Here is a 21,780-nt window from a genome sequence, read left to right as displayed (position 1 = left end):
ATGTATAAACTGACTTTTCCCCACTTCCCTTTAGTAGCAAAAATTAAAGTAAAATTGGCCAAAATGTGCAAGAACCTTTAATGACACACCATTCCCCCTCCTAAGAACATTCTTCTAATCTTCCATTTAGAGACCTGTGACTGAAGAAGTCAAGTGAACAGGGAATATTTTTACTTTGGTTCAGTAGTTTCCGTTTCAACTTTCCAATTTATTAATATAACCCTTACACAGAAGACATTCAGAAAGAATGACCTGTGAAAATTTAACAAACCTGAACTTTACATGTTCTATAGCTATTCAAATTCTAGAACTAAAAGCTAAGTGCTGGGTGCAAGGAAGGGAATTCCATCTCCTACCCTCCAAGTTACCTTCCTATATTTTAGGAATCTAAAATATATAATATAATCAAATATATTTATATTAATTTTTATATAAAATTAATTTATAATATTATATATAATATAATTCCCATTATATTCACAACAGTTTGATTATAATTTTGAAAAACCTAAAGGGATTTGATGGGAATGTAAATCAGTACAGTCACTGTGGACAACAGTACGAAGTTCCTTAAAAAAAAAAAACTAAAAATAGAGTTACTATATGATCTAGCAATCCCACTCCTGGACATATATCTGGAGAAAATTCAATTTGAAATGATACATGCACCCCAGTGTTCACAGCAGGACTGTTTCCAACAGCCAAGACATGGAAGCAAACCAAGTGCCCATCCACAGAGGAAAGGATAAAGAAGATGTGGTATATATATATTTTTGTTTTTGTTGCTCAGTTGCTAAGTCGTGTCTGACTCTTTGTGGCCTCCATGGACTGAATACTGGAGTGAGTAGCCGTTCCCTTCTCCAGGGGATCTTCTTGACACCGGGATCGAACTGAGGTCTCTTCCATTGCAGACAGATTCTTTACCATCTAAGCCACCAGAGAAGAAAGAAAGTGAAGTCGCTCAGTCGTGTCCGACTCTTTGCAGCCCCATAGACTATAGCCTACCAGGCTCCTCTGTCCATGGGATTTTCCAGGCAATAGTACTGGAGTGGATTGCCATTTAAATTCACGTCCATTCCATTGTGTATGGGATACCACTCAGGCATAAAAAAAGAATTAAATAATACCATTTTCAGCAACATGGATGGACCTAGATATTGTCCTACTAAGTGAAATAAGTCAGATAGAGAAAAACATCACATCATATCACTTATATGTGGAATCTAAAATATAACACAAATGAATGTATTTACAAAACAGAAATAGGCTCACAGACATAGAAAACAAACTTATGGTTACCAAAGGGGAAGGGGTGGGAGGGATAAATTAGGAGTTTGACATTAGCAGATGCATACTAAGATGCACACAGAGTGTGCTTAGTCGCTCAGTCACATCCAGTGCTTTTTGACCCACTGGACTGCAGCCCACCAGGTTCCTCTGTCCATGGGGATTCTCCAGGCAAGAATACTGCAGTGGGTTGCCATGCTCTCCTCCAGGAGATCTTCCCAACCCAGGGGTCGAACCCAGGTCTCCCACATTGCAGAGATACACGCTACTATATATAAAATAGATAACCAACAAGGAGCTACCACATCACACTGACCACATAGCACAGGAAACTATATTCAATATTCTGTAATAAATCATAATGGAAAGAATATGAAAAAGAACATACATATATGTGTGTATATATATGTATATAAATGCAATCACTTTGCTGTACATGAGAAACTAACACAGCGTTGTAAATCAACTGTACTTCAATGAAAAAAATATATGTTTTAAAACAAAAGCAGGATACAAATTCTGTTCACATTCCCATAGATTATAAACCAAGAGACACTGAAACATATCCAGGGACATAAAACAAGGTGCAAAAATTTCTTGGCCTAAAGGTATTGAAATCATATAGAATATGTTCTTTTATCCATGTGGAATTATGTTAGAAATCAATATCAAAAGATAAGGTAAAATAACCTACCTATTTTCAAGTGCAATGTGACATTTACCAAGAGAGATCTTTGACTTAGCCTTAGTAGAACTGTTAGTCACTTAGTCATGTTCAGCTCTTTGCAACCCCACAGACTGTAACCCGCCAGGATCCTCTGTCCACGGGGTTCTCCAGGCGAGAATACTGCAGTGGGTTGTCATTCCCTTCTCCAGTGGATCTTCCTGATACAGACATCAAACCCAGGTCTCCTGCACTGCAGGAAGATTCTTTACCATCTGAGCTACCAGGAAACTCTGTAGCTTAGCCATGGAAAGCCTCAGTAAAGTTAAGACTGGAAATACAGAGGGTGATTGCAGAGAAGAAAGCATTTAAATGAGAAATTAATAGCAAAGACACTTTAAAAACCCCACATATTTGGAAATTAAATGTCCACTTTTAAATGGTGGTTGTATCTAAGAAGCCATAACAAGGAAAATTAAAAAATATTTGTAACAGAATAAATATGAAAAGAGCATTTATCAGAATTTGTTGTATATGGCTGAAGCTGCTCAATGCTGCTAAATACAATGTGGAATCTTGAATGAGGTATGAAAACAAATAATGGATACTAGCATAAAATTCTGTGAAATTTGAACAAAATCTGTACTTTAGTTATAATACTATACCATGTTAATTTCCTGGTTTGTTTGTTTTTTTTTAACAACATAGCCATTTCTTTATATTCTCAGAATTGGATCAGAAGTTTCATGCCTCATTCAAAATCTTTAAAAATCTTTAAGATAATAATCTTTCTAGACTTGTAGCAATAATACTAGATACCAGAATAAATGGAACTATATCAAAGTTTTGAGTGAATATAAACTAGAAATCTAGCATTCTATCCATATTTACTCAAACAAGTGGAACCAAAATGTCATAAATGTTTTAGCTAGGCAAAAATTCATAAATTTTCTGAAATATATATTCTCTTATATGTGCTATTTATGTATGATAAAATCTTGAGAAAGAAAAAAATGAGAGATGGGGAAATTGGAAAATAAGGACCTACAACATAGCACAGGGAACTATGTTCAATATTCCGTAATAAACCATAATGGAAAGAATATGAAAAAAAATGTGTGTATATGTATATAAACTGAATCATTTTTCTGTACACCAGAAACTAATACAGCATTGTAAATCAACTATACTTCAATAAAAAAAGTTTCGATAAAGAATAAAGTTTAAAAATAAAACAGTAAGGTAAAGAAAGGGACCTGAAAGGAAGATGCAGTGATACAGAAAGGGAGCCATGGAAAAATCTAATGTGACCCCAAGGCATACACACATTCACAAATAGCATAAATGTGTACATTTGCTGAAGTCAACTCCAGAACAAAGCAACATATTTTTCAGATACATACTTGCAGTTCCTTCATGGACTGTGTTCAGGGAAATCTATTTCAGTCAACACAATAGGAAAGGGTTTAAATCAGGAAAAAAGAAATGAGTGGGGAAAAAAGAAAAAAAGGAATGAGTGGACTCCAGGCCAAAGGAGCCACAAGAACATGGGATGGTGGAAAAAGCAGTTTCAGTAATTTTCCAGCTGAAGCTCAAGTTGGCCGCCGTAGTATTAATAAAAGGAATCTTAATAACGCATTTCCCCCTATTTAATACTCAAAAAGAATAGCTCTTGAGAAGTCAGTTGGGAACGACACCAATTCTAAATTTTCAGCTCTATCAGAGTACATACATTAATAGGATGTAGACCAAACATTTGGAAGAATTCAGTAAGTGACAAAGAGCACACGTTAGATAAGGACAACCTGTATCTCAATCCAGAGTAAAGACATAAATCTTATATTTGCAAAAAAGACGATTAGGAAAGTTTACAGGACATAAATCTCATTTCCTATACATATTTCCCAGAATATTCATATAACAATAACACAAAACAGTAATTTTCTGTATTTAACTAAAATTCATTTATTTTTCATATACATTAAATCACATTACCCTAAAAATTTAATATACATAAAATTTAAATTTAGAAATGAAGCAACCGGTGTTGTTTTTGCAACCCGTTCCACACAAAAAATGAAGAGTACTCTGGCTCCATGGTTCAGAGGGGTAAGACACTGACAGGTGTGAGAAGATGAACAAATAGTTCTTCCTTATGAATAGTAAAAAGGCAATATTCAGACGCAGCAGGTGTCTGCCCCACTGTCTGACCTCAGTACTGAGGTAGGTTATCCATCATACTGACCGAGTCCTTCACTAGGAAGCATCATCAGACACTGTGATACTCAACTCTGAAATGGCTTTTAATCCAACAGCAATCAATTCTCAGTCCCCCAAATTCACAGAATTCACAACATACCTACTCCATCCACTGCCAACCTAACTGAAAATGTAGTCAGTTCTGCTCTTTGGCAATTATTTGGTGACCTGACTGAATTTCCATTTCCAGGTCATATACGGAGGCTGGGGAATAGGCGTGTATAACCACCTGTCTATGCTTAGTCACTCAGTCATGTCGGACTCTCTGCAACCCCATGGACTGCAGCCCGCCAGGCTCCTCTGTCCATGGGATTCTCCAGGTAAGAATACTGGAGTGGGTTGCCATGCCCTCCTCCAGGGGATCTTCCCAACCCAGGGATCAAACCTAGGTCTCCCACATTGCAGGCAGATTCTTTACCAACGGAGCCATTAGGGAAGTCCAAGAATACTGGAGTGGGTAGCCTGTCCCTTCTCCAGGGGATCTTCCCAACTCAGAGGTTGACCGGGGTCTCCCACATTGCAGGCGGATTCTTTACCAGCTGAGCTACCAGGGAAGCCCCTATATGCTGCTGCTGCTGCTAAGTCACTTCAGTCGTGTCCGACTCTGTGCGACCCCATAGACGGAAGCCCACCAGGCTCCCCAGTCCCCGGGATTCTCCAGGCAAGAACACTGGAGTGGGGTGCCATTTCCTTCTCCAATGCATGAAAGTGAAGTCGCTCAGTCATGTCCGACTCTTAGCAACCCCATGGACTGCAGCCTACCAGGCTCCTCCGTCCATGGGATTTTCCAGGTAAGAGTACTGGAGTGGGGTGCCATTGCCTTCTCCGAAGGCCCTATATAACCACCTAGATATTATGATTTCAGGGGCCCCAGAAATTAATGTCCAGAGTAAACCCGTAACAGTTGTGAGCCGGGTGTCAGCCCAGACAAGCACACTGCATGAGCCACGAACTATGAAATATTCACATAAATATTCATATCCATAAACAGGAGGCGTTATGCAGGGTCCTCCAGAGAGACAGAACCAATAGGATTGTGTATAGAGCAAGAAAAGGAGATTTATGGAAAGGAATCGGCTCACATGATGATGGAGACAGGTCTCAGACTGCAGGGTGAGTGAGCAAGCTGGAAACCCAGGAGAGGCCACACTTTAGTTCCAGCCTGAGTCTGAAGGCCTGAAAACAAGGCAAGCCGATGAGAAGCTCTCATCTGAAGGCTGACAGGCACCAGACACAGGAAGAGCCAATGTTTTGAGTCCAAAGGTAGCAAAAAGGTCAATGTCCCAGTCTGAAGGCAGTCAGGCAGTAAGAATGCTGTTACTTAGGATGAAGCCAGGCTTTTTGTCCTATTCAGGCCTTCAACTGAGTGGACGAGGCCCACCCAGATTAGGGAGGGCAATCTACTTGACTTAGTCTATAATATACATGTCACTCTCATCCAAAAACACCTTCAGAGAAACACCTAGAATAATATTTGACCAAATATCTGGGCACCTCATGGCCCAGTCAAGTTGACACATAAAATTAATCATCACAAAAGGGTTTCCCTCATAGCTCAGCTGGTAAAGAATCCACCTGCAATGCAGGAGACCCTGATTCAATTCCTGGATTGAGAAGATCGACTGGAGAAGGGATAGGCGACCCATTCTAGTATTCTTGGGCTTCCCTTGTGGCTCTGCTGGTGAAGAATCTGCCTGCAATGCGAGAGACCTGGGTTCAGTCCTTGGGTTGGGAAGATCCCTTGGAGAAACGAAGGGCTATCCACTCCAGTATTCTGGCCTAGAGAATTCCATGGAACGTATAACCATGGAGTTGCAAAGAGCTGGACACAACTGAGTGACTTTCACTTTCTTTCAATGGTAGTTTACTGGTTTGAAGGAGGCCCAACTACCTTGATTCTACCCAGTTCTTTTTCTTTTTCTTTCTTTCTTTCTTTCTGGCTGTGTTGGGGCTTTGTTGCTGTGCAGGCTTTCTCTAGTTGCAGTAAGTGAAGGCTACTCTCTAGTTGCTGTGCACGGGTTTCTCATTGTGGTGGCTTCTCTTGTGGAGCATGGGCACTAGGGCATGGGCTCAGGAGTTGGGGCACATGGGCTTAGTTACTCCAGGGCATGCGGAATCTTCCCAGATCAGGAACTGAATCCATATCTCCCGCCCTGGCAGGTGGATTCTTAACTGCTGGACCACCAGGGAAGTCCTACGCGTTTCTTAAAGACAAACAATCCAATCTTTAGAGAGTTAGAGAGAGGTATAAAGAGATGATTTTCAGAGGGTGTGTGCAAGTTGGACCAGGGGCATCAAAGCCTTCAAGTCCTCACCATCTCTAAGAAAACACAATTTTCTGGGCCTGGGACCAAAGTAAGTGAAGGTCTGAGCTGTATCCAGCTTAAGACAGGACAGCTACCTGCACACAGGGATGAAAATGAAAGGGTCATCCATCCAGACCACTCAGCAGCAGTCTAGAGGCAAAAAAGCAGGAGAAATCCACATATTACATTCATTCATTTAATAGTGTTACAGAGCTCCTGCTCCATGCCAGACACTGTGCTAGACATTTCAGAAACAAGTATAAATAAGAACTATATTCTCCCTTTCAGAAGTTCATTTCAGTAGGGATTATAAATATGCAAACAGATAATGATCATACATTGTGGAAAGTTCATAATAAATTGCAATGATCTCTGCCCAGCTGGTTTTAATTAAATGGGAAGTAGACCATGTAATGTAAAGTATATCAGAAATCTTCTCCCAAAACATACCTTCTCTCCACCCCCACCCACCCAGCAATAGTTCCCTAATACTCCATCCAGAGACTCGCTTGCATTAGTAATTTAAAAAGCAAAGCAAAACTCAACTAGAAAGGCTGTCATCCACATCTTAGTAAATTAGTTTAATAAACCTACTCTTCTAAATGTAGCTGAAATCAGTCACATGAAGAGAATGGGAGATTTGAGAAATGAGAAAAAGAAATGAGAACTGATTTGGAAGATACAGCAATAAGCCAGAGAGAATGTGGGCTTCCCCGGTGGCTCAGCGATAAAGAATCCTCCTGCAATGCGGGAACCACAGGAGATGTGGAATCAATCCTTGGATCAGGAAGATCCCCTGGAGAACGGCATGGCAACCCACTCCAGTATTCTTGCCTGGAGAATCCCATGAACAGAGGATGCTAGAGGGCTACAGTCTATAGCGTCACAAAGAGCTGGGCATGACTGAATCAACAGCACACATGCACAGAGAGAATGCAGAGAACAGGCATCCAGAGATAGAACAGGATTTCGGAAAAGAAAGGGGATGCTGCAAGGTCGAAGTCTTTGGGCACAAGAACCTATTAAGTTTCTAATACTTTCAGAAGATGAATCTAATTTCGGATGGAACCTGCCTCCAAAATGTTTCAGTTTAGTTCAGTCGCTCAGTCGTGTCTGACTCTTTGTGACCCCATGAACTGCAGCACGCCAGGCCTCCCTGTCCATCACCATCTCCCGGAGTTCACCCAAACTCATGTCCATCGAGTTGGTGATGCCATCCAGCCATCTCATCCTCTGTCATCCCCTTCTCCTCTTGCCCCCAATCCCTCCCAGCATCAGAGTCTTTTCCAATGAGTCAACTCTTCGCATGAGGTGGCCAGAGTACTGGAGTTTCAGCTTTAGCATCAGTCCTTCCAAAGAAATCCCAGGACTGATCTCCTTTAGAATGGACTATTTACTCACTTCAAAATTCTCCCAAGGGCTGAAGTTCCTCCTTTTTCTTTCTCCAGAAGGAAAAAGAGACCCACAGAGCAAGCTCTGCTTCCATCTCTGAATCATGGCTGTCTTGTCACTGAACTGTGTGGGCTCTAACTTCATCACAGTTTCCGTCCCCTAGGAGTGTCTGAGTGGTCAGGTTTGTGGAGGAATGAAGGACAGAAGAGGGCTTGTTATGGCCATTTAACAGAGAAAGGAAGGTATGGATAAATAAAGATTTAAAGAAAGACAGACTTACAACAGGGAAGCAAACTAAAAAAAGATAAGCTTCTGATATATGCCCATAATGTTAATCAGTTATTAACTATACACTTGGTTGACTACAGTTTATAATAGCTTGAAATCCCAAGTACATCATTTGTTGTTAAACCAGATTTCCCATTTCACTTATTCCCATGGACAATATTAAAAGAAAATTTTTCAATAGGTTTAAAATTGCATTTTCTATGACTTGGTTTCTTCAGATTCTAAGCATTGTAGGCAAAACTAGATTAAGTATAGCCAATGCAAGGTCAAGATCTTCAGGCACAAAAAATCCATTAATGTTCTAATACTTTCAGAAGATTAACCCAATTTCAGATGAAAGCTGCCTCCAGAATATATGGTTAAGTATGTTCTGGGTATAATTTGTTTTGGCAAACAGTGTAGAAATTCATATGAAACTCTACTGAACTAACAGTAAAGTGCCCACCTAGAAAAAAATAAATTTTCAATAGCTTCAAAAGAATTCTAAAGGATGACAATCCTTGGAGGAGAAATAAAACATGGATGAGTTAGAAATTGTAGTTCTGGGCTGTTATTTAGTTGCTAAGTCATGTCCAACTCTTTTGTGAGCCCATGGACTATAGCCCATCAGGCTCCTCTGTCCACAAGATTCTCCAGGCAAGAATACTGGAGTGGGTTGCCATTTCCTTCTCCAGGGTATCTTCCCAATCCAGGGATTGAACCTGCGTCTCCTGCACTTAGATACAACCTGAAATAGCAAAGTTAAATTTCTACATCTACATGTTTTATAGTGAAAGAAACAACAAAATTTTCTTAAAAGTATTAATAAATCCAAATTTCAATTATTAATGAAGTATTAGAATGTGAAAAAATGTTTTCTACTTTGAGTTATCTTTTAGTAGCTCTGGGTTTCCCTGGTGGCTCAGACAGTAAAGTGTCTGTCTGTAATGCAGGAGACACAGGTTTGATCCGTGGTTTGGGAAGATCCCCTGGAGAAGGAAATGGCAACCCACTCCAGTACTCTTGCCTGGAAAATCCCATGGACGGTGGAGCCTGGTAGGCTACTGTCCATGGGGTCGCAAAGAGTCGGACATGACTAAGCGACTTCACTTCACTTAGTAGCTCTAATTCCTTTCCTCCACTGGACAGTTTTCTTATTCTGGATCACAAAAAAAATCAGTGCCAATAAAATAAAGTTTTCCTAAAGCACTCTTCATTTTTATGAACCGCTAAGTGCCAAATTTCACTCACTGTATACTGGGCAAATCGATTACTTTGTCTATTGAATCTCCTTAGTCATAGATTTTGAGGAAAACATTTTCTCATGCCACTCTCACACATGGCTTCAGAAAATTTTCAACTCAGTGCACTCAATCATGTCTTAAGTATATGACTTTTAAGTATATGATTTACTTGAATTTAATAGATATTAATGTATCTTACATTACTGGGGCAAGAGTAAGGAAATTTCTAGACAGTTTAACTCTAAAATAATTGGTTTGCATAGTTTTAAAGTAGTTCATACAACAGAAGAGCTATTTCACAACATGTAACACAAGTTTTGTCATTTAAAACTATAGTTTTAGAGTAACTATAGTAAGGGCTACCAGAGTAACAATAGTAAGGGCTACTCAGCGGTCTTCTAGATGAGCTTCAATATTACTTACGGTGAAAAAATAGTGTTTGGGAAAATATTTGAGAAAACAAACCTTGGAGGAAGAGAGAAAAGCTTCAGTTCAGTTCAGTCGCTCAGTCGTGTCTTACTCTGCGATCCCATGAATCGCAGCACGCCAGGTCTCCCTGTCCATCACCAACTCCTGGAGTTCACTCAGACTCACGTCCATCGAGTCAGTGATGCCATCCAGCCATTTCATCCTCTGTCATCCCCTTCTCCTCCTGCCCCCAATCCCTCCCAGCATCAGAATCTTTTCCAATGAGTCAACTCTTCACATGAGATGGCCAAAGTACTGGAGTTTCAGCCTCAGCATCATTCCTTCCAAAGAAATCCCAGGGCTGATCTCCTTTAGAATGGACTGGTTGGATCTCCTTGCAGTCCAAGGGACTCTCAAGAGTCTTCTCCAACACCACAGTTCAAAAGCATGACCACTCAATGACATTGAGTGGTATTTAACCATTTAAATCACAACACATTCAGTTCAGTTGCTCAGTCATGTCTGACTCTTTGTGACCCCAAGACTGCAGCACGCCAGGCTTCCCTGTCCATCACCATCTCCTGGAGCTTGCTCAAACTCATGTTAATTCAGTCAGTGACGCCATCCAACCATCTCATCTTCCATCGTCCCCTTCTCCTCCTGCCTTCAATCTTGCCCAGCATCAGGGTCTTTTCCAATGAGTCAGTTCCTCGAAGCAGGTGGACAAAGGATTGGAGCTTCAGCTTCAGCGTCGGTCCTTCCAATGAATATTCAGGACCGATTTCCTTTAGGATTGACTGGTTGGATCTCCTTGCTATCCAAGGGACTCTCAAGAGTCTTCTCCAACACCACAGTTCAAAAGCATCAATTCTTTGGCGTTCAGCTTTCTTTATGGTCCAACTCTCACATCTATACATGACTACTGGAAAAACCATAGCTTTGACTAGATGGACTTTTGTCAGCAGAAAATTTTAAAAATGTGCAAACTCTCACATTGCCTAATTCTTTCTCACCAAACCAACTATGATATAGATAAAATGGAGTAACTGTCATTAATTTTCCTACAAATGAAAGAGTGATAGGTTGCAAATTATGTATGATTTTCAATTACAAGTAAGCTAGACAGAAGTATCTACATTATTCAAAGTTGAGGAATGGTTATGGATATTTCTCTCTATGTTAGAAGCTACATGCCTTTTTTTTTTTTTTTTTCCTTTGCTCTCTCCTTCAAGATCGCATCTCATCCTGGGACTTCCCTGGTGGTCCAGGGACTAGGACTCCATGCACCCAATGCAGGGGGCCCAAGTTCAATCCCTGGGCAGGGAACCAGATCCCACATGCTGCAACTAAGAGTTTGCATGCTGAAACTAAGGATTCCATATGCCTCAACTAAACAACCCAAGTGCTACAACTAAGACAAGTGCAGTCAAATAAAAAATATTAAAAAAAAAAAAAAAAAAAGATCTCATCTGATCCTACCATCACCACTCCAGTTCACAGACCCTCAGTCTTTTGAATCCATCTTTCAACATCCAGCTGTGGCATCTCCTCCATGGAGCCTCCCCAGATTGCTCAGGCACCATGATTTTAAAAGCTTATGTGCTTCCCTGGTAGTTCAAACAGTAGAGTCTGCCTGCAATGCCGGAGACCTGGGTTCGATCCCTGGGTCAGAAAGACCCCCTGGAGAAGGAAATGGCAATCTACTGCGGTATTCTTGCCTGGAGAATCCTGTGGACAGAGGAGCCTGGCGGGCTACAGTCCGAGGGGTTGCAAAGAGTCGGACATGACTGAGCAACTTCATTTTCATTTTTCAATGCTTATGTCACCAGCCTATGTCTGGGTGGCATTATTACATTAACAGTCAAGCTTTCTATTGACCACTTGTCATGGATGCTGTTCAGGTACTGAATGGTGAACTGGATTAGATCTCCTGAGAACCTGATTGTCATTTTTTTAATACTTATAGTTGCAACTAGATCAAGGACTTCTTTTTTAATTTTTAAAAAATATTTATTTACTTGGCTGCATTCGTCTTAGCTTTGGCATGTGGGATCTTTGTAGCATCATGAGGGATTTTTTGTTGTGGTGCACGGACTCTCTAGTTGTGGCACGCAGACTCAGTAGTTGCAGTGCTCTGGCTTAGTTGCTCTGTGGCTTGTGGGATCTTTAGTTCCCCAGCCAGGGACTGAACCCAAGTCTCCTAAATTGGTAGGCAAATTCTTAACCACTGGACCACCAGGGAAGTCCCCAAGACCATGGACTTCTTTTAACAGTCGTCACATGCCATTTATCCTCTTCACATCCCTACAGTGGCCATTTAATAACCTTTACTATTTACATGAGGGTTATGAAATTTTATCTACTACAGTTATCCCAGTGGACTATAAGATGGGTTCCATTCACTCGTGTAGAAGGAAAAGATCTCTCCTGAATTGAGAATTCATTTTTTAGTTATTTGAGTAAAAGGCCTATATCTGAAACTGGAAACGGAAACCAGGAAAGTCAAGACTGGGCACCCTTGATTTTAATGGTAGCAGGGCCAGGAAGACAGCTCCCTGGGGGTGGTGGCCAATGGCATCATTACAAGGTGATCTATTAAAGAGCCAGAAAAGGAGGAAAACTGGCTAAGTGCCATCACAGCTACAGGGCAAATGGACCCAGGATCAGGAAGCAGTAGTCTGTAAGCTTTGAAAACAAATGTTTTGACATCCTCCAAATTTCCATTTTGTTTTCTACATGTATTAGGTGAAGTTGTTTTGAAAATCCAGTCTTCTTCAGCTCTGTCATGGGAAACGAATGAAACGTTGCCTTTGCCTGAGCGACAGGGGGCCAGAAAAGAGGGCCGGGGGCAACACACAAGCACAAACCTTATGGAGGACTTCCCTGACGGTCCAGTGGTTGGGACTCCACACTTCCAGAGCAGAGGACCCTGGCTGGAGAACTAAGAGTCTGCACGCGGTGAGGCACAGCCAAAAATAATGATTGAAAAAAAAGACAGACAAGAAGAAGCCTTATGGAATGGAGAAATTTGGAAGAAGAATAGCATCCATCTGGTCTGTTCTAAACCCTGGAAGGTCAAGAGCGTGTTTTACCAAGGATGGCAGCATTTTAAAACAAACATTGCATTATTTCAAATGAGTTCCATTTCTCACACTAAAGCACAAAAAGACTCTTGAGAAAAATTAAAATGGTATCATTTGCAAAATTTCCGAGAATACATGCTACATGTCTCTGGAGTACAGAGTAACACATTATTGAGTCAAGATTATCAAACTTTTATGAATAATAAACTTTTCACCCTTCCCCCAAGGTTTGTTTTCTCAAACACTACTCTTCCACCATAAGTAGTGCTGAAACTGAGCTAGAACAGTGTCAAGCAGTCCTTACTATAGTTACTCGGGATATGCTTTTCTTTTTGATAGATAAATTGATTGATTGATCTCTAGTTGTGGCGTATGGGCTCCAGAGCATGGGCTCAGTAATTGCAGCACAAGGTAGGCCTTAGTTGCCCCTCAGCATGTGGCATCTTCCCAGACCGGGGACTGAACCTATGTCCCCTGCATTGGCAGGTGGATTCTTAACTACTAGACCACCAGGGCAGTCCTGGATATATTTTTTAAATGATAAAACATGTCTTACATGTTGTGAATTAGCTCTTCTGTTATATGAACTACTTTTAAAACTATACAAAAAACCAATTACTTTAGAATTAAACTCTACCTTACTCTTGCCCCAATAACGTAAAATATATTAATATCTATTAGATTCAAATAACTTAAGACATATAAATTTAAATTACAAGTTACATAAAATATATGCTTAAATATTTAGGCAAACAAGCTTAAATGAATCTTAAATATAAAGTCTCAAGATAAATATATTAACATCGCAATGTTTAACATCTTTAAATTTATGAAACACTCCATTGGAAACAACTGAATAGTGATGCAATTCTTGGGTGAAAATTGCTAAAACTTCTTAAAATAATCACTTTTTTAAAATCCACTGACTTTGAAGATAGAAATGAAAAATTGGATTGAGTTTCTCATGTCAACCTTAAAAATTACGTATAAAGACTTACATTAAAGCAGTAATTAAAAAAAATATATCATCAGTGTGAATTTCAGGATAAATATTTTCCCTGAACTTTATGGAATTGAGTTCTTTCTTCCAGAAGAAAAGTTTTGTTTTTTTTTTTTAGGAACTTCATTCAATATATTTCTTTTTAAAACCAAATATTTTGTACCTTTCATATATCTAGGAAATGGGATATTTAACCAAGTAAATATACTAAAAACTAAAAAACAGTAACCAAAAAAAAAAAAAACCGAAACCTTAAAAACTGTAAAAATAGAAAACATCAGTAAAATATACTCTATTCAGGACCACTGATGATACACTGTTTTTTAATATATAAAATGTACTTGCAGAGCTTTCATGTTAGCATAACAATAAATTATTATACAATATTTGGGGGGTAATCTGTTTATTCAAACTTTCTGATTGAGTGGTGTAAACAAACATTTACTGTAAGGACTATTTTTGGTATAAAAAATAATCTGAAGTGTTTAGGAGACAACTTGAGAGTTTAGAAGAGATGTATACCATCAAAATGGGGGTTTTCTACATCAACTGGCAATAAAATATTAGACCAGAAATAGTAATGATTATAAAATGCCACTTTGGCACTATCATTGATATTAACCAAGGTAGTAGAGCAGTCACAGTAGGGTAGGAAATGGCAACCCACTCCAGTATTCTTGCCTGGAAACTTCCGCAAAGAGAGGAGCCTGGCAGGCTACTGTCCATGGGGTCGCAAAGAGCCGGACACAGCTGAGCACCAGCATTAGAGAGGTGAAAACATTAGAGAATTAATAGCTCCAGATTAGAAGGCAGGGGGGGTGGGAGAAGGATATTTGGATAAAATTGAAAGTTATCATTGCTAATTAAAAAGCAGTCAGGTCTATAGGAAAGTAAATCTTCAAAACGGAGCACATAACTGGTAAGCAGAGTATTTTATCTGCAGGCAATTCACTGTGCTTACTTAAGGGGAAGAAATGAGTCCCTTTCAGGGAGTTCTTGACTTGTCATTTCTCTGGGGGCTTTTCAACTTCATTTGTCCCCTCGACACGACGGAAAGTAAAAGCTGATTTGAAGGTGCCATCACCTTCCTGTTGAGAAAAACAGAGGAAGGTGGCCCACAGAAAACCACAGAGTCCAGTGTAAGCTGTTCGCCAGCGAATGGGAATGAGGCTAAAGTTGGTCAGCTGTAACAGAGAGAACACATCTGTGAGGGCTCCGTATAAACCAAACCCACGAATTAGCATTCTCAGTAGTTTGAAACTCACCTGTACAAAAGGCCAGTACATCAGACCACTCTGGAATAAAGGAAAACTTTATTAGGATGCTTTTAAATAGCAAAAAGTAATCAGACAGTTTGTTCTATAAAGCGTTAAAAAAAAAAAAAAAGACAACAAAATAAATAAATAAAAACAAAGATGAAACAATGGTTTAAAAAAGAAATACCAGACAGGAAGAATGTGGAGGTGGGAGTATATTTCAGACTAAGCAGATTAAATTAGACTACTTATGGTCTCTCAAGTGGAAGAGGGTGGGAAGTTGTATAGAAAGCTGTTAGGCACAGGAATAAAGATTTTTATTAGTTGTAGTCATAGATCTAGACAATAGAAAAGTCTACCTGAATGAGGACCAATTCTGGAAGACAACTACTTTCAAATCATTGTTAACAACATATATTTATATATTGCAGTTTCCCTGTTTGCTCATGCAAATGATTCAGAGAAATACCAATAAAACACAGGATTGTCAATGAATTTTTGAAACTATAGACCAAACCCACTTTATGGTGATTTTCTAATAATGTATTCTAGCTACTTCATACTAGAGAATAAGTTTAGCTTTTAAGATGGATTTATTTTAACAGGCTTTAACCTGTTGCTTTGGGTTTCCCAGGTAATAGTGGTAAAGAATTCACCTTCCAACGCAGGAGAGACAGGTTCGATCCCTGAGTTGGGAAGATTCCCTGGAGAAGGAAAAGGCAACCCACTCCAGTATTCTTGCCTGGAAATCCAATGGACAGAGGAAGCCAGCAGGCTACAGTCCACGGAGTGGCAAAAGAGTCAGACATGACTTAGCGATTAAACAACAACTGAGTATACAGTACAAGAGGTGACTTGTTTCAAGCCCTGGAATAACCCTGATGTTAAGAAGGTTCATTTCACGGGGACTCAGCAGAATGCATACCTGGAAACATCAGCTCTAAACGTGGCAATGATTCCATTAAGCCACTCACATTCTACAATTCCTATTTTGCAATAACCTCTTTGACTCCAAAAATCACTGTAATCACTTACAAGAATAAATACAAGAATGTCAGAAATCATTGTGAACGTTGAATAAAATTCAGAGACACATATAGACATTCTTAAATCTTCTCCTTTAACCATTAAAACAAATTTAAGATCTGTCAAAACATTGTACCCTTGTGTCAACCATCTGGAGCCCTAATTTAAGAATATTTTTATTTAAATGTATTTTATGTTAAAAAGGTACAAAAAAGGACTTCCCTGGTGGTCCAGTAGTTAAGAATCTGCCTTCCAGTTCAGGGACAAAGTTTCAATCCCTAATGGGGAACTAAAATCTCACATGCCTTGAGGCAACTAAGCCTGCACACCACAATGAAAGATCTCGTGCAGAAACTAAGACCCGACACAGCCAAATAAATAAATATTTTTTTAAAAAAAGATACAGAGGGGACTTCCCTGGTGGTCCAGTGGCTGAGACTCTGAGCTCCCAGTGCAGGGGGCCCAGGTTCGATCCCTGGTCAGGGAGCTAGATCCCACATGCTACAATTAAGACCCAGAGCAGCCAAATAAATAATAAAATTATAAAAAAAAAAAAAATAAATAAAAAAAAATAAAAAAAGATACAGAAAGATCATGGTTGTATTTTTCAAGTCTGTCTTACCTTATATGTATTCCAGAATTTCTGTCTCATGTCCAAAAATATGTCATCCTTTCCCTGGAGAATACTCATACCTATTTGCAAAAACACATACCAAAAGAATTTTAATAAGATTCAATAGGAAGAATACTGTGTAACAGTTCACGTTCAAGTTTTCTATTCCAATATGCAAGGTGACCACCACTATCACTCACTCAGTATGTTCCATCTGACCCAACAGTGAAAACAAGACAATCTGCATTCTAAAACTGGGTACATTTTAAAGTGATGATTAATATGAAGTGACAATAGCAGGGTATGAGGTTATAGCAGAATTATTTAAAAAAAAACTGTAAGAAAATTCACAAAAACCTCAATATAATCACAGTGGGACTATTGGTGACATTTTTCCTCTCCTTTCAAAAGATTTTTTGAAATTCTTAAATTTTTAAAAATTAATTTCCTCCTTTTACAGAAAGGCTGCCAGACCCTGGATGTTCTAGCAACTTCAGATTTCCCATCTAAAGAGGCTTTTCAAATTGGAATTTGAAAGCGGAACATCAATTCAATGCTCCTAAAAACATGTGGAAAACTTTGATGTTCAACAACCCTGAAAAGGAAGTTAGGGGAAAAGAATAAAACCCTCTTATTTTAGGAAAGGTGTGTAAACATGCTGCTAAGTCACTTCAGTTGTGTCCGACTCTGTGCAACCCCATAGACAGCAGCCCACCAGGTGCCCCCATCCCTGGGATTCTCCAGGCAAGAACACTGGAGTGGGTTGCCATTTCCTTCTCCAATGCATGAAAGTGAAAAGTGAAAGTGAAGTTGCTCAGTTGTGTCCGACCCTCAGCGACCCTAAAAGACCACAGCCTACCATAAGAGTGCTTTAAAATTTTTCCCCCAACTCTGATTAGGAGGAAGGGGAAATAAAATATTTCAAGTCAATTGCAGGGGATTCTTAGAACAGGACTTAAAAGAAAACTGAGCCCAATATTGGTAATACTGTATCAACTTACACAGCAGTAACTAAGGGCTAAGCATTTTCTGTGCTTTCTTTCATAACCCTGGGCTAAGGATGGTCAGGTTACAAAGGAAGAAAAGCGCTCAGGGAGGCTGATAGTGATCCAAGAGCAACCCAGGTGTGGATTCTGAACCAGGTCTCATAATCACAGCTATTCTAGCTTCCAAGGGATGCCCAGCACAAAGGATCATCTAAGACAGGCAGTTTCCAAGTCTAAAGAGCCTTGAACAGACATCCAACCTACCCACCTCCTACCTCCCCAACTTCATTTTTACAGGGGGAGAGGGGAGCAGGGTCCAGAAATGTGAAAAGGAAAACAAGCCCTGTGGGCAGGAATCTGTTTCAGGGTCGTTGGGCTTGACTCACAAGCCCCAGCAGCCCTGTGACTGTAGCATCTTTCTGGTTTCAGGTATACTGACATTCCCCAGGGAGATGAAAACCATGCCATGAATTGTGTTTGTTTCGGGCAAATCATTTTTTCTCCTATGAACCTCAGTTTCCTTGTGTGTGTGTGTGTGTGTGTGTGTGTGTGAGTCACTCATTGGTATCTGACTTTGTGACCACATAGACTGTAGCTCGCCAGGCTCTTCTGTCCATAGAATTCTCCAGGCAAAAATACTGGAGTGGGTTGCCATTCCCTCCTCCAGGGATCTTCCCAACCCAGGGATCAAACCCAGGACTCCTGCATTGCAGGCAGGTTCTATACTGTCTGAGCCACCAGGGAAGCCCCTTCTTCATATGTAACATGGGAATAATGGTACCTGCCTTGCTGTTTAATTTTGAGAATTAAACAGGAATCTGATTCCCAAAAGCCAACACCACCACCCTCCACCCCATCACCATAGTACAAGGCCACTGCTGCAGCAGGCACGAGGAAGCTTCACAAACCTGGCCTGGACGTCACTCCCGGGGATAAGGCACAGATTTCTGATAAACCAGGCAGCTCCTGCTCTCAGGTCCTCTAGGCCCTGACCTCATGGACCCTGTCAACTTTGTGGCTAGCACTGTATCAGGCATGATTCCTGTGCAATTTGTGAGCAACTCTGGTCCTCCAGGAGAAGGCGATGGCATCCCACTCCAGTACTCTTGCCTGGAAAATCTCGTGGACAGAGGAGCCTGGAGGCTGCAGTCCATGGGGTCACTAAGAGTCGGGCACGACTGCACACCTTCACTTTCACTTTTCACTTTCATGCATTGGAGAAGGCAATGGCAACCCACTCCAGTGTTCTTGCCTGGAGAATCCCAGGGACAGGGGAGCCTGGTGGGCTGCCATCTATGGGATTCCACAGAGGTGGACACGACTGAAGTGACTTAGCAGTAGCAGCTTGTTCTCAAAATGAGATCCATGGGGCAGTGTAGGTTCCTTCAAAGTGGTAACTTGATCAGTTCGACCCATTTAGAAGAAAGCACCAACAGGCACTGACATGACCCCCTGGGGGGAATCTGTGATCCCCAATGCCAAGGCCTGGCCCAGAATCCTTGAATTTTCTTAATGGATGGGTGCCCCTCCCCTGGTCACTCCTTTCCAGGTGATAGAAAACGCCATGAAGATGAAGGCCACAGAGCCCTCTCCACTGTTTTAGAATTTTAGGGTGCTAAGGAAGGTTCCCAAATGTAGGCCCTCAGGCTTCCCGGTGCACTTTCTGAAGAGCGCGGCTCCCTGCACCCTCACGGGTACAGAGTCCTCTCATAACAGGGGTCCAAGGTCTTCTCACATTTTTCTGTGGGTTTTGATGTGGGGATGGGACTCCCTTCAGGTAAACCTTTACAAAAGCAGGAAAATGGCCCTAAGCACACATTCTGGGGGGAAACAGGTGGGACCCGGAGGCTCAGATGGTATAGAATCTGCCTGCAATGCAGGAGACCTGGGTTCGACCCCGGCGTTCGGGCAGATCCCCTGGAGAAGGAATTGGCAACCCACCCCAGTATTCTTGCCTGGAGAATCCCATGGACAGAGGAGTCTGGGGAGGCTACAGTCCATGGGGTCACAAAGAGTCAGGACACGACTGAGCGACTAACTCTTGAACACTTAGGCGGGACCTCAGATTCCCCTGTCTCTGCCCCGACCATCCTGAATCCCCTCACATTTTGTTTTCGTGTTGGAAAGGCTTATCCCTCCAGTGGAAACGAGGCCCCCAGGCCCAGGTGTGAATTTTCCCAGGAGCGGGACCGCCTCCCCCCACCCCACCCCGGACCGTCCCACAACCTAGTCACAAGGGTCGCAGCGGCTATGGTAGCGAGCTGGGGGTCTCCTTGATATTCCCGTGGATCTTTTTTTTCAGGGGAAAAATGTATCTCCTTTCCTGTCTCCCCCAGTTCCGGCCTGCGTACACCCCAGGGCCCCCTGAAACTTCCAGCCCCAGGCTGTTTGCAACCCCAGCGTCCCAAACGTGCCCCTCGCGCCCTAATCCCAGGCCTCTCCGGCAACCACGCCTCAATTGCTTTCCCCTCAACCCCCTTAACCCACGGTCCCCAGACTTTCCGGTCCTCACACCTCGATCTCCCGCTCTCGCCCCGACCCTCCCAGTCTCCTAACCCTTGGCCCCCACGGGAGGGTTTCCAGCCTGGGCCCCGTTCCCACAGAGCCCCAGGCTTCTGCTCCGCCCCAGCCCCAGGAAGCCCCTGCCTCCAGTCCCCCAATTCCTGATCCGACCCCGTTCCCCAGCTCCGCCTCTAGGTCCCCCTCCCGGCTCCTCACCGGCGTAGAAGGTAGAGACGTACACCGGCCCGCCCAGAGCCTGGTCGCACAGCACCTTGGCCAGGATGGTGCGCGGCGCGCGCCCAGGCAGCGCGCGCTCCAGCAGGCTCAGCCACACATAGTTTAAGTTCGCGTGGAAGGCCACGGCCACGGTAGCCACGTGCCGCGTATGTTGCCAGTCGGCCGGGCCGCCCCGCAGCAGCTGCTGCAGCGCGTCGCCGCCCGAGAAGAACCCGGCGTAAAGCAGTACGTTCGCTGGCCAAGGGTAACGCCCGGCGGCGCGCGTGAGAGCCTGCCACCAGCTCACCATGCCGGTTCCCAAGGCGCCCCACGAACGCAGGCCGCTGGCTCCCGGGCCTTCCCCCTTCGCCCTCCGCCCCGGCAGCCGGCGCGCCGCCTCCAGCCACTTGCACCTACCTCCTTCCGATGCTCGAAGGCGATTGGGCGCCCCGCGCACACCCCCGCCGGCCAATCCCGTGGCCCCTGGCGATCCTGGGGCAGAGCTTTTGATGTGCGGTGGGTCCACAAATGCTTGATCCCCTTGCAAGAAATACCCAGAACAGGCAAATCCATTCGGACAGTAGACTAGTCAGGGGCTGGGCGATGGCGTGGGGGCGGGTGGGGGTGCGAAGTGACTGCCTACCGGGTGTGGGGTTCTTTTGTGGCGTGATGAAATATCTAGTAATTAGGTAATGGTAGCGATTGCATGGTAACGAAAACCATTGAATGAATCGTGAACTGTGTGGTATGTAAATTATACCTCAAAAACAACCCCCAAAAAAAAGTTAAAAAAGGAAAAACTTGGGGAAAAGTGGGCATACCAAAACTCTATTACCAAGGTGGCGGTGTATTTTAAATGTTTTTACATGCAAGAGATTCACAGTTTCAACACATACAGTGCACTATGTACCAGTCTTTGGAGACAATGTCAGAAATTAACCTCTGAGGTCTTTTCTGAATGTGAGGTGGGATTCAATCCTCTTCAGAGGCTATGCCTCAATGAATATTACCTCCCAAAACAATATGCTGAGTTTCCAGAAGCAGGGGTCATTGGAAACCCAAACAGCAGGTGTAACCTCTGACCTCATGGAAGTCACTTTCTCTTTGCTTCTTTTTCTCCATTTTTCCTTCCTCCGTGGTCACATCCAATTCCATTCTCATTTTCTCTCTTTCCCTCTTCTGTTTACCCTATTTGGTTAATTATTAATTATTGATTTTTAACTTTTCATTTTGAAATAATGCCAGACTTTTTGAAATGTTGCAAAAGTAGT

The 21,780-nt window shown here is 42.2% G+C and overlaps 1 protein-coding gene across 2 annotated transcripts; it reads right to left on the bottom strand.

The window, feature by feature from the left end:
* Nucleotides 1-891: 891 nt before the first annotated feature.
* On the bottom strand, nucleotides 892-20,904 carry MPV17L (MPV17 mitochondrial inner membrane protein like). 2 transcript variants are annotated; one of them, XM_040256784.1, is made up of 5 exons: nucleotides 20,510-20,866; nucleotides 16,815-16,885; nucleotides 15,176-15,205; nucleotides 14,872-15,094; nucleotides 892-927 (listed from the first exon to the last, which is right to left on the bottom strand). In XM_040256784.1, exons 1-4 carry the CDS (start codon nucleotides 20,817-20,819, stop codon nucleotides 14,915-14,917), a joined length of 591 nt encoding a protein of 196 aa, XP_040112718.1. In that variant the 5' UTR covers nucleotides 20,820-20,866; the 3' UTR covers nucleotides 892-927; nucleotides 14,872-14,914. The 2 variants fall into 2 exon arrangements, with proteins under 2 accessions (XP_040112718.1, XP_040112713.1); XM_040256779.1 differs by lacking the exon at nucleotides 892-927 and having other exon boundaries at nucleotides 14,217-15,094; nucleotides 20,510-20,904.
* Nucleotides 20,905-21,780: the final 876 nt, after the last annotated feature.

Source organism: Oryx dammah, unplaced genomic scaffold (assembly GCF_014754425.2).
Source record: "Oryx dammah isolate SB20612 unplaced genomic scaffold, SCBI_Odam_1.1 HiC_scaffold_2, whole genome shotgun sequence".
Lineage (NCBI taxonomy): Eukaryota > Metazoa > Chordata > Mammalia > Artiodactyla > Bovidae > Oryx > Oryx dammah.
Note: the sequence above shows the minus strand (reverse complement) of the source record. Positions and strands in the feature narration are given on the sequence as shown.

What these genes read in the sequence shown, in the direction of transcription:
- MPV17L (XM_040256779.1), bottom strand. Translation starts at nt 20,819, where the DNA reads ATGGTGAGCTGGTGGCAGGCTCTCACGCGCGCCGCCGGGCGTTACCCT. An exon ending in CGTCTCTACCTTCTACGCCG is followed by an intron (nt 16,886 to 20,509) that starts GTGAGGAGCCGG and finishes TTTTGCAAATAG; the next exon opens with GTATGAGTATTCTCCAGGGA. An exon ending in TGTACTGGCCTTTTGTACAG is followed by an intron (nt 15,095 to 15,175) that starts GTGAGTTTCAAA and finishes TCTCTGTTACAG; the next exon opens with CTGACCAACTTTAGCCTCAT.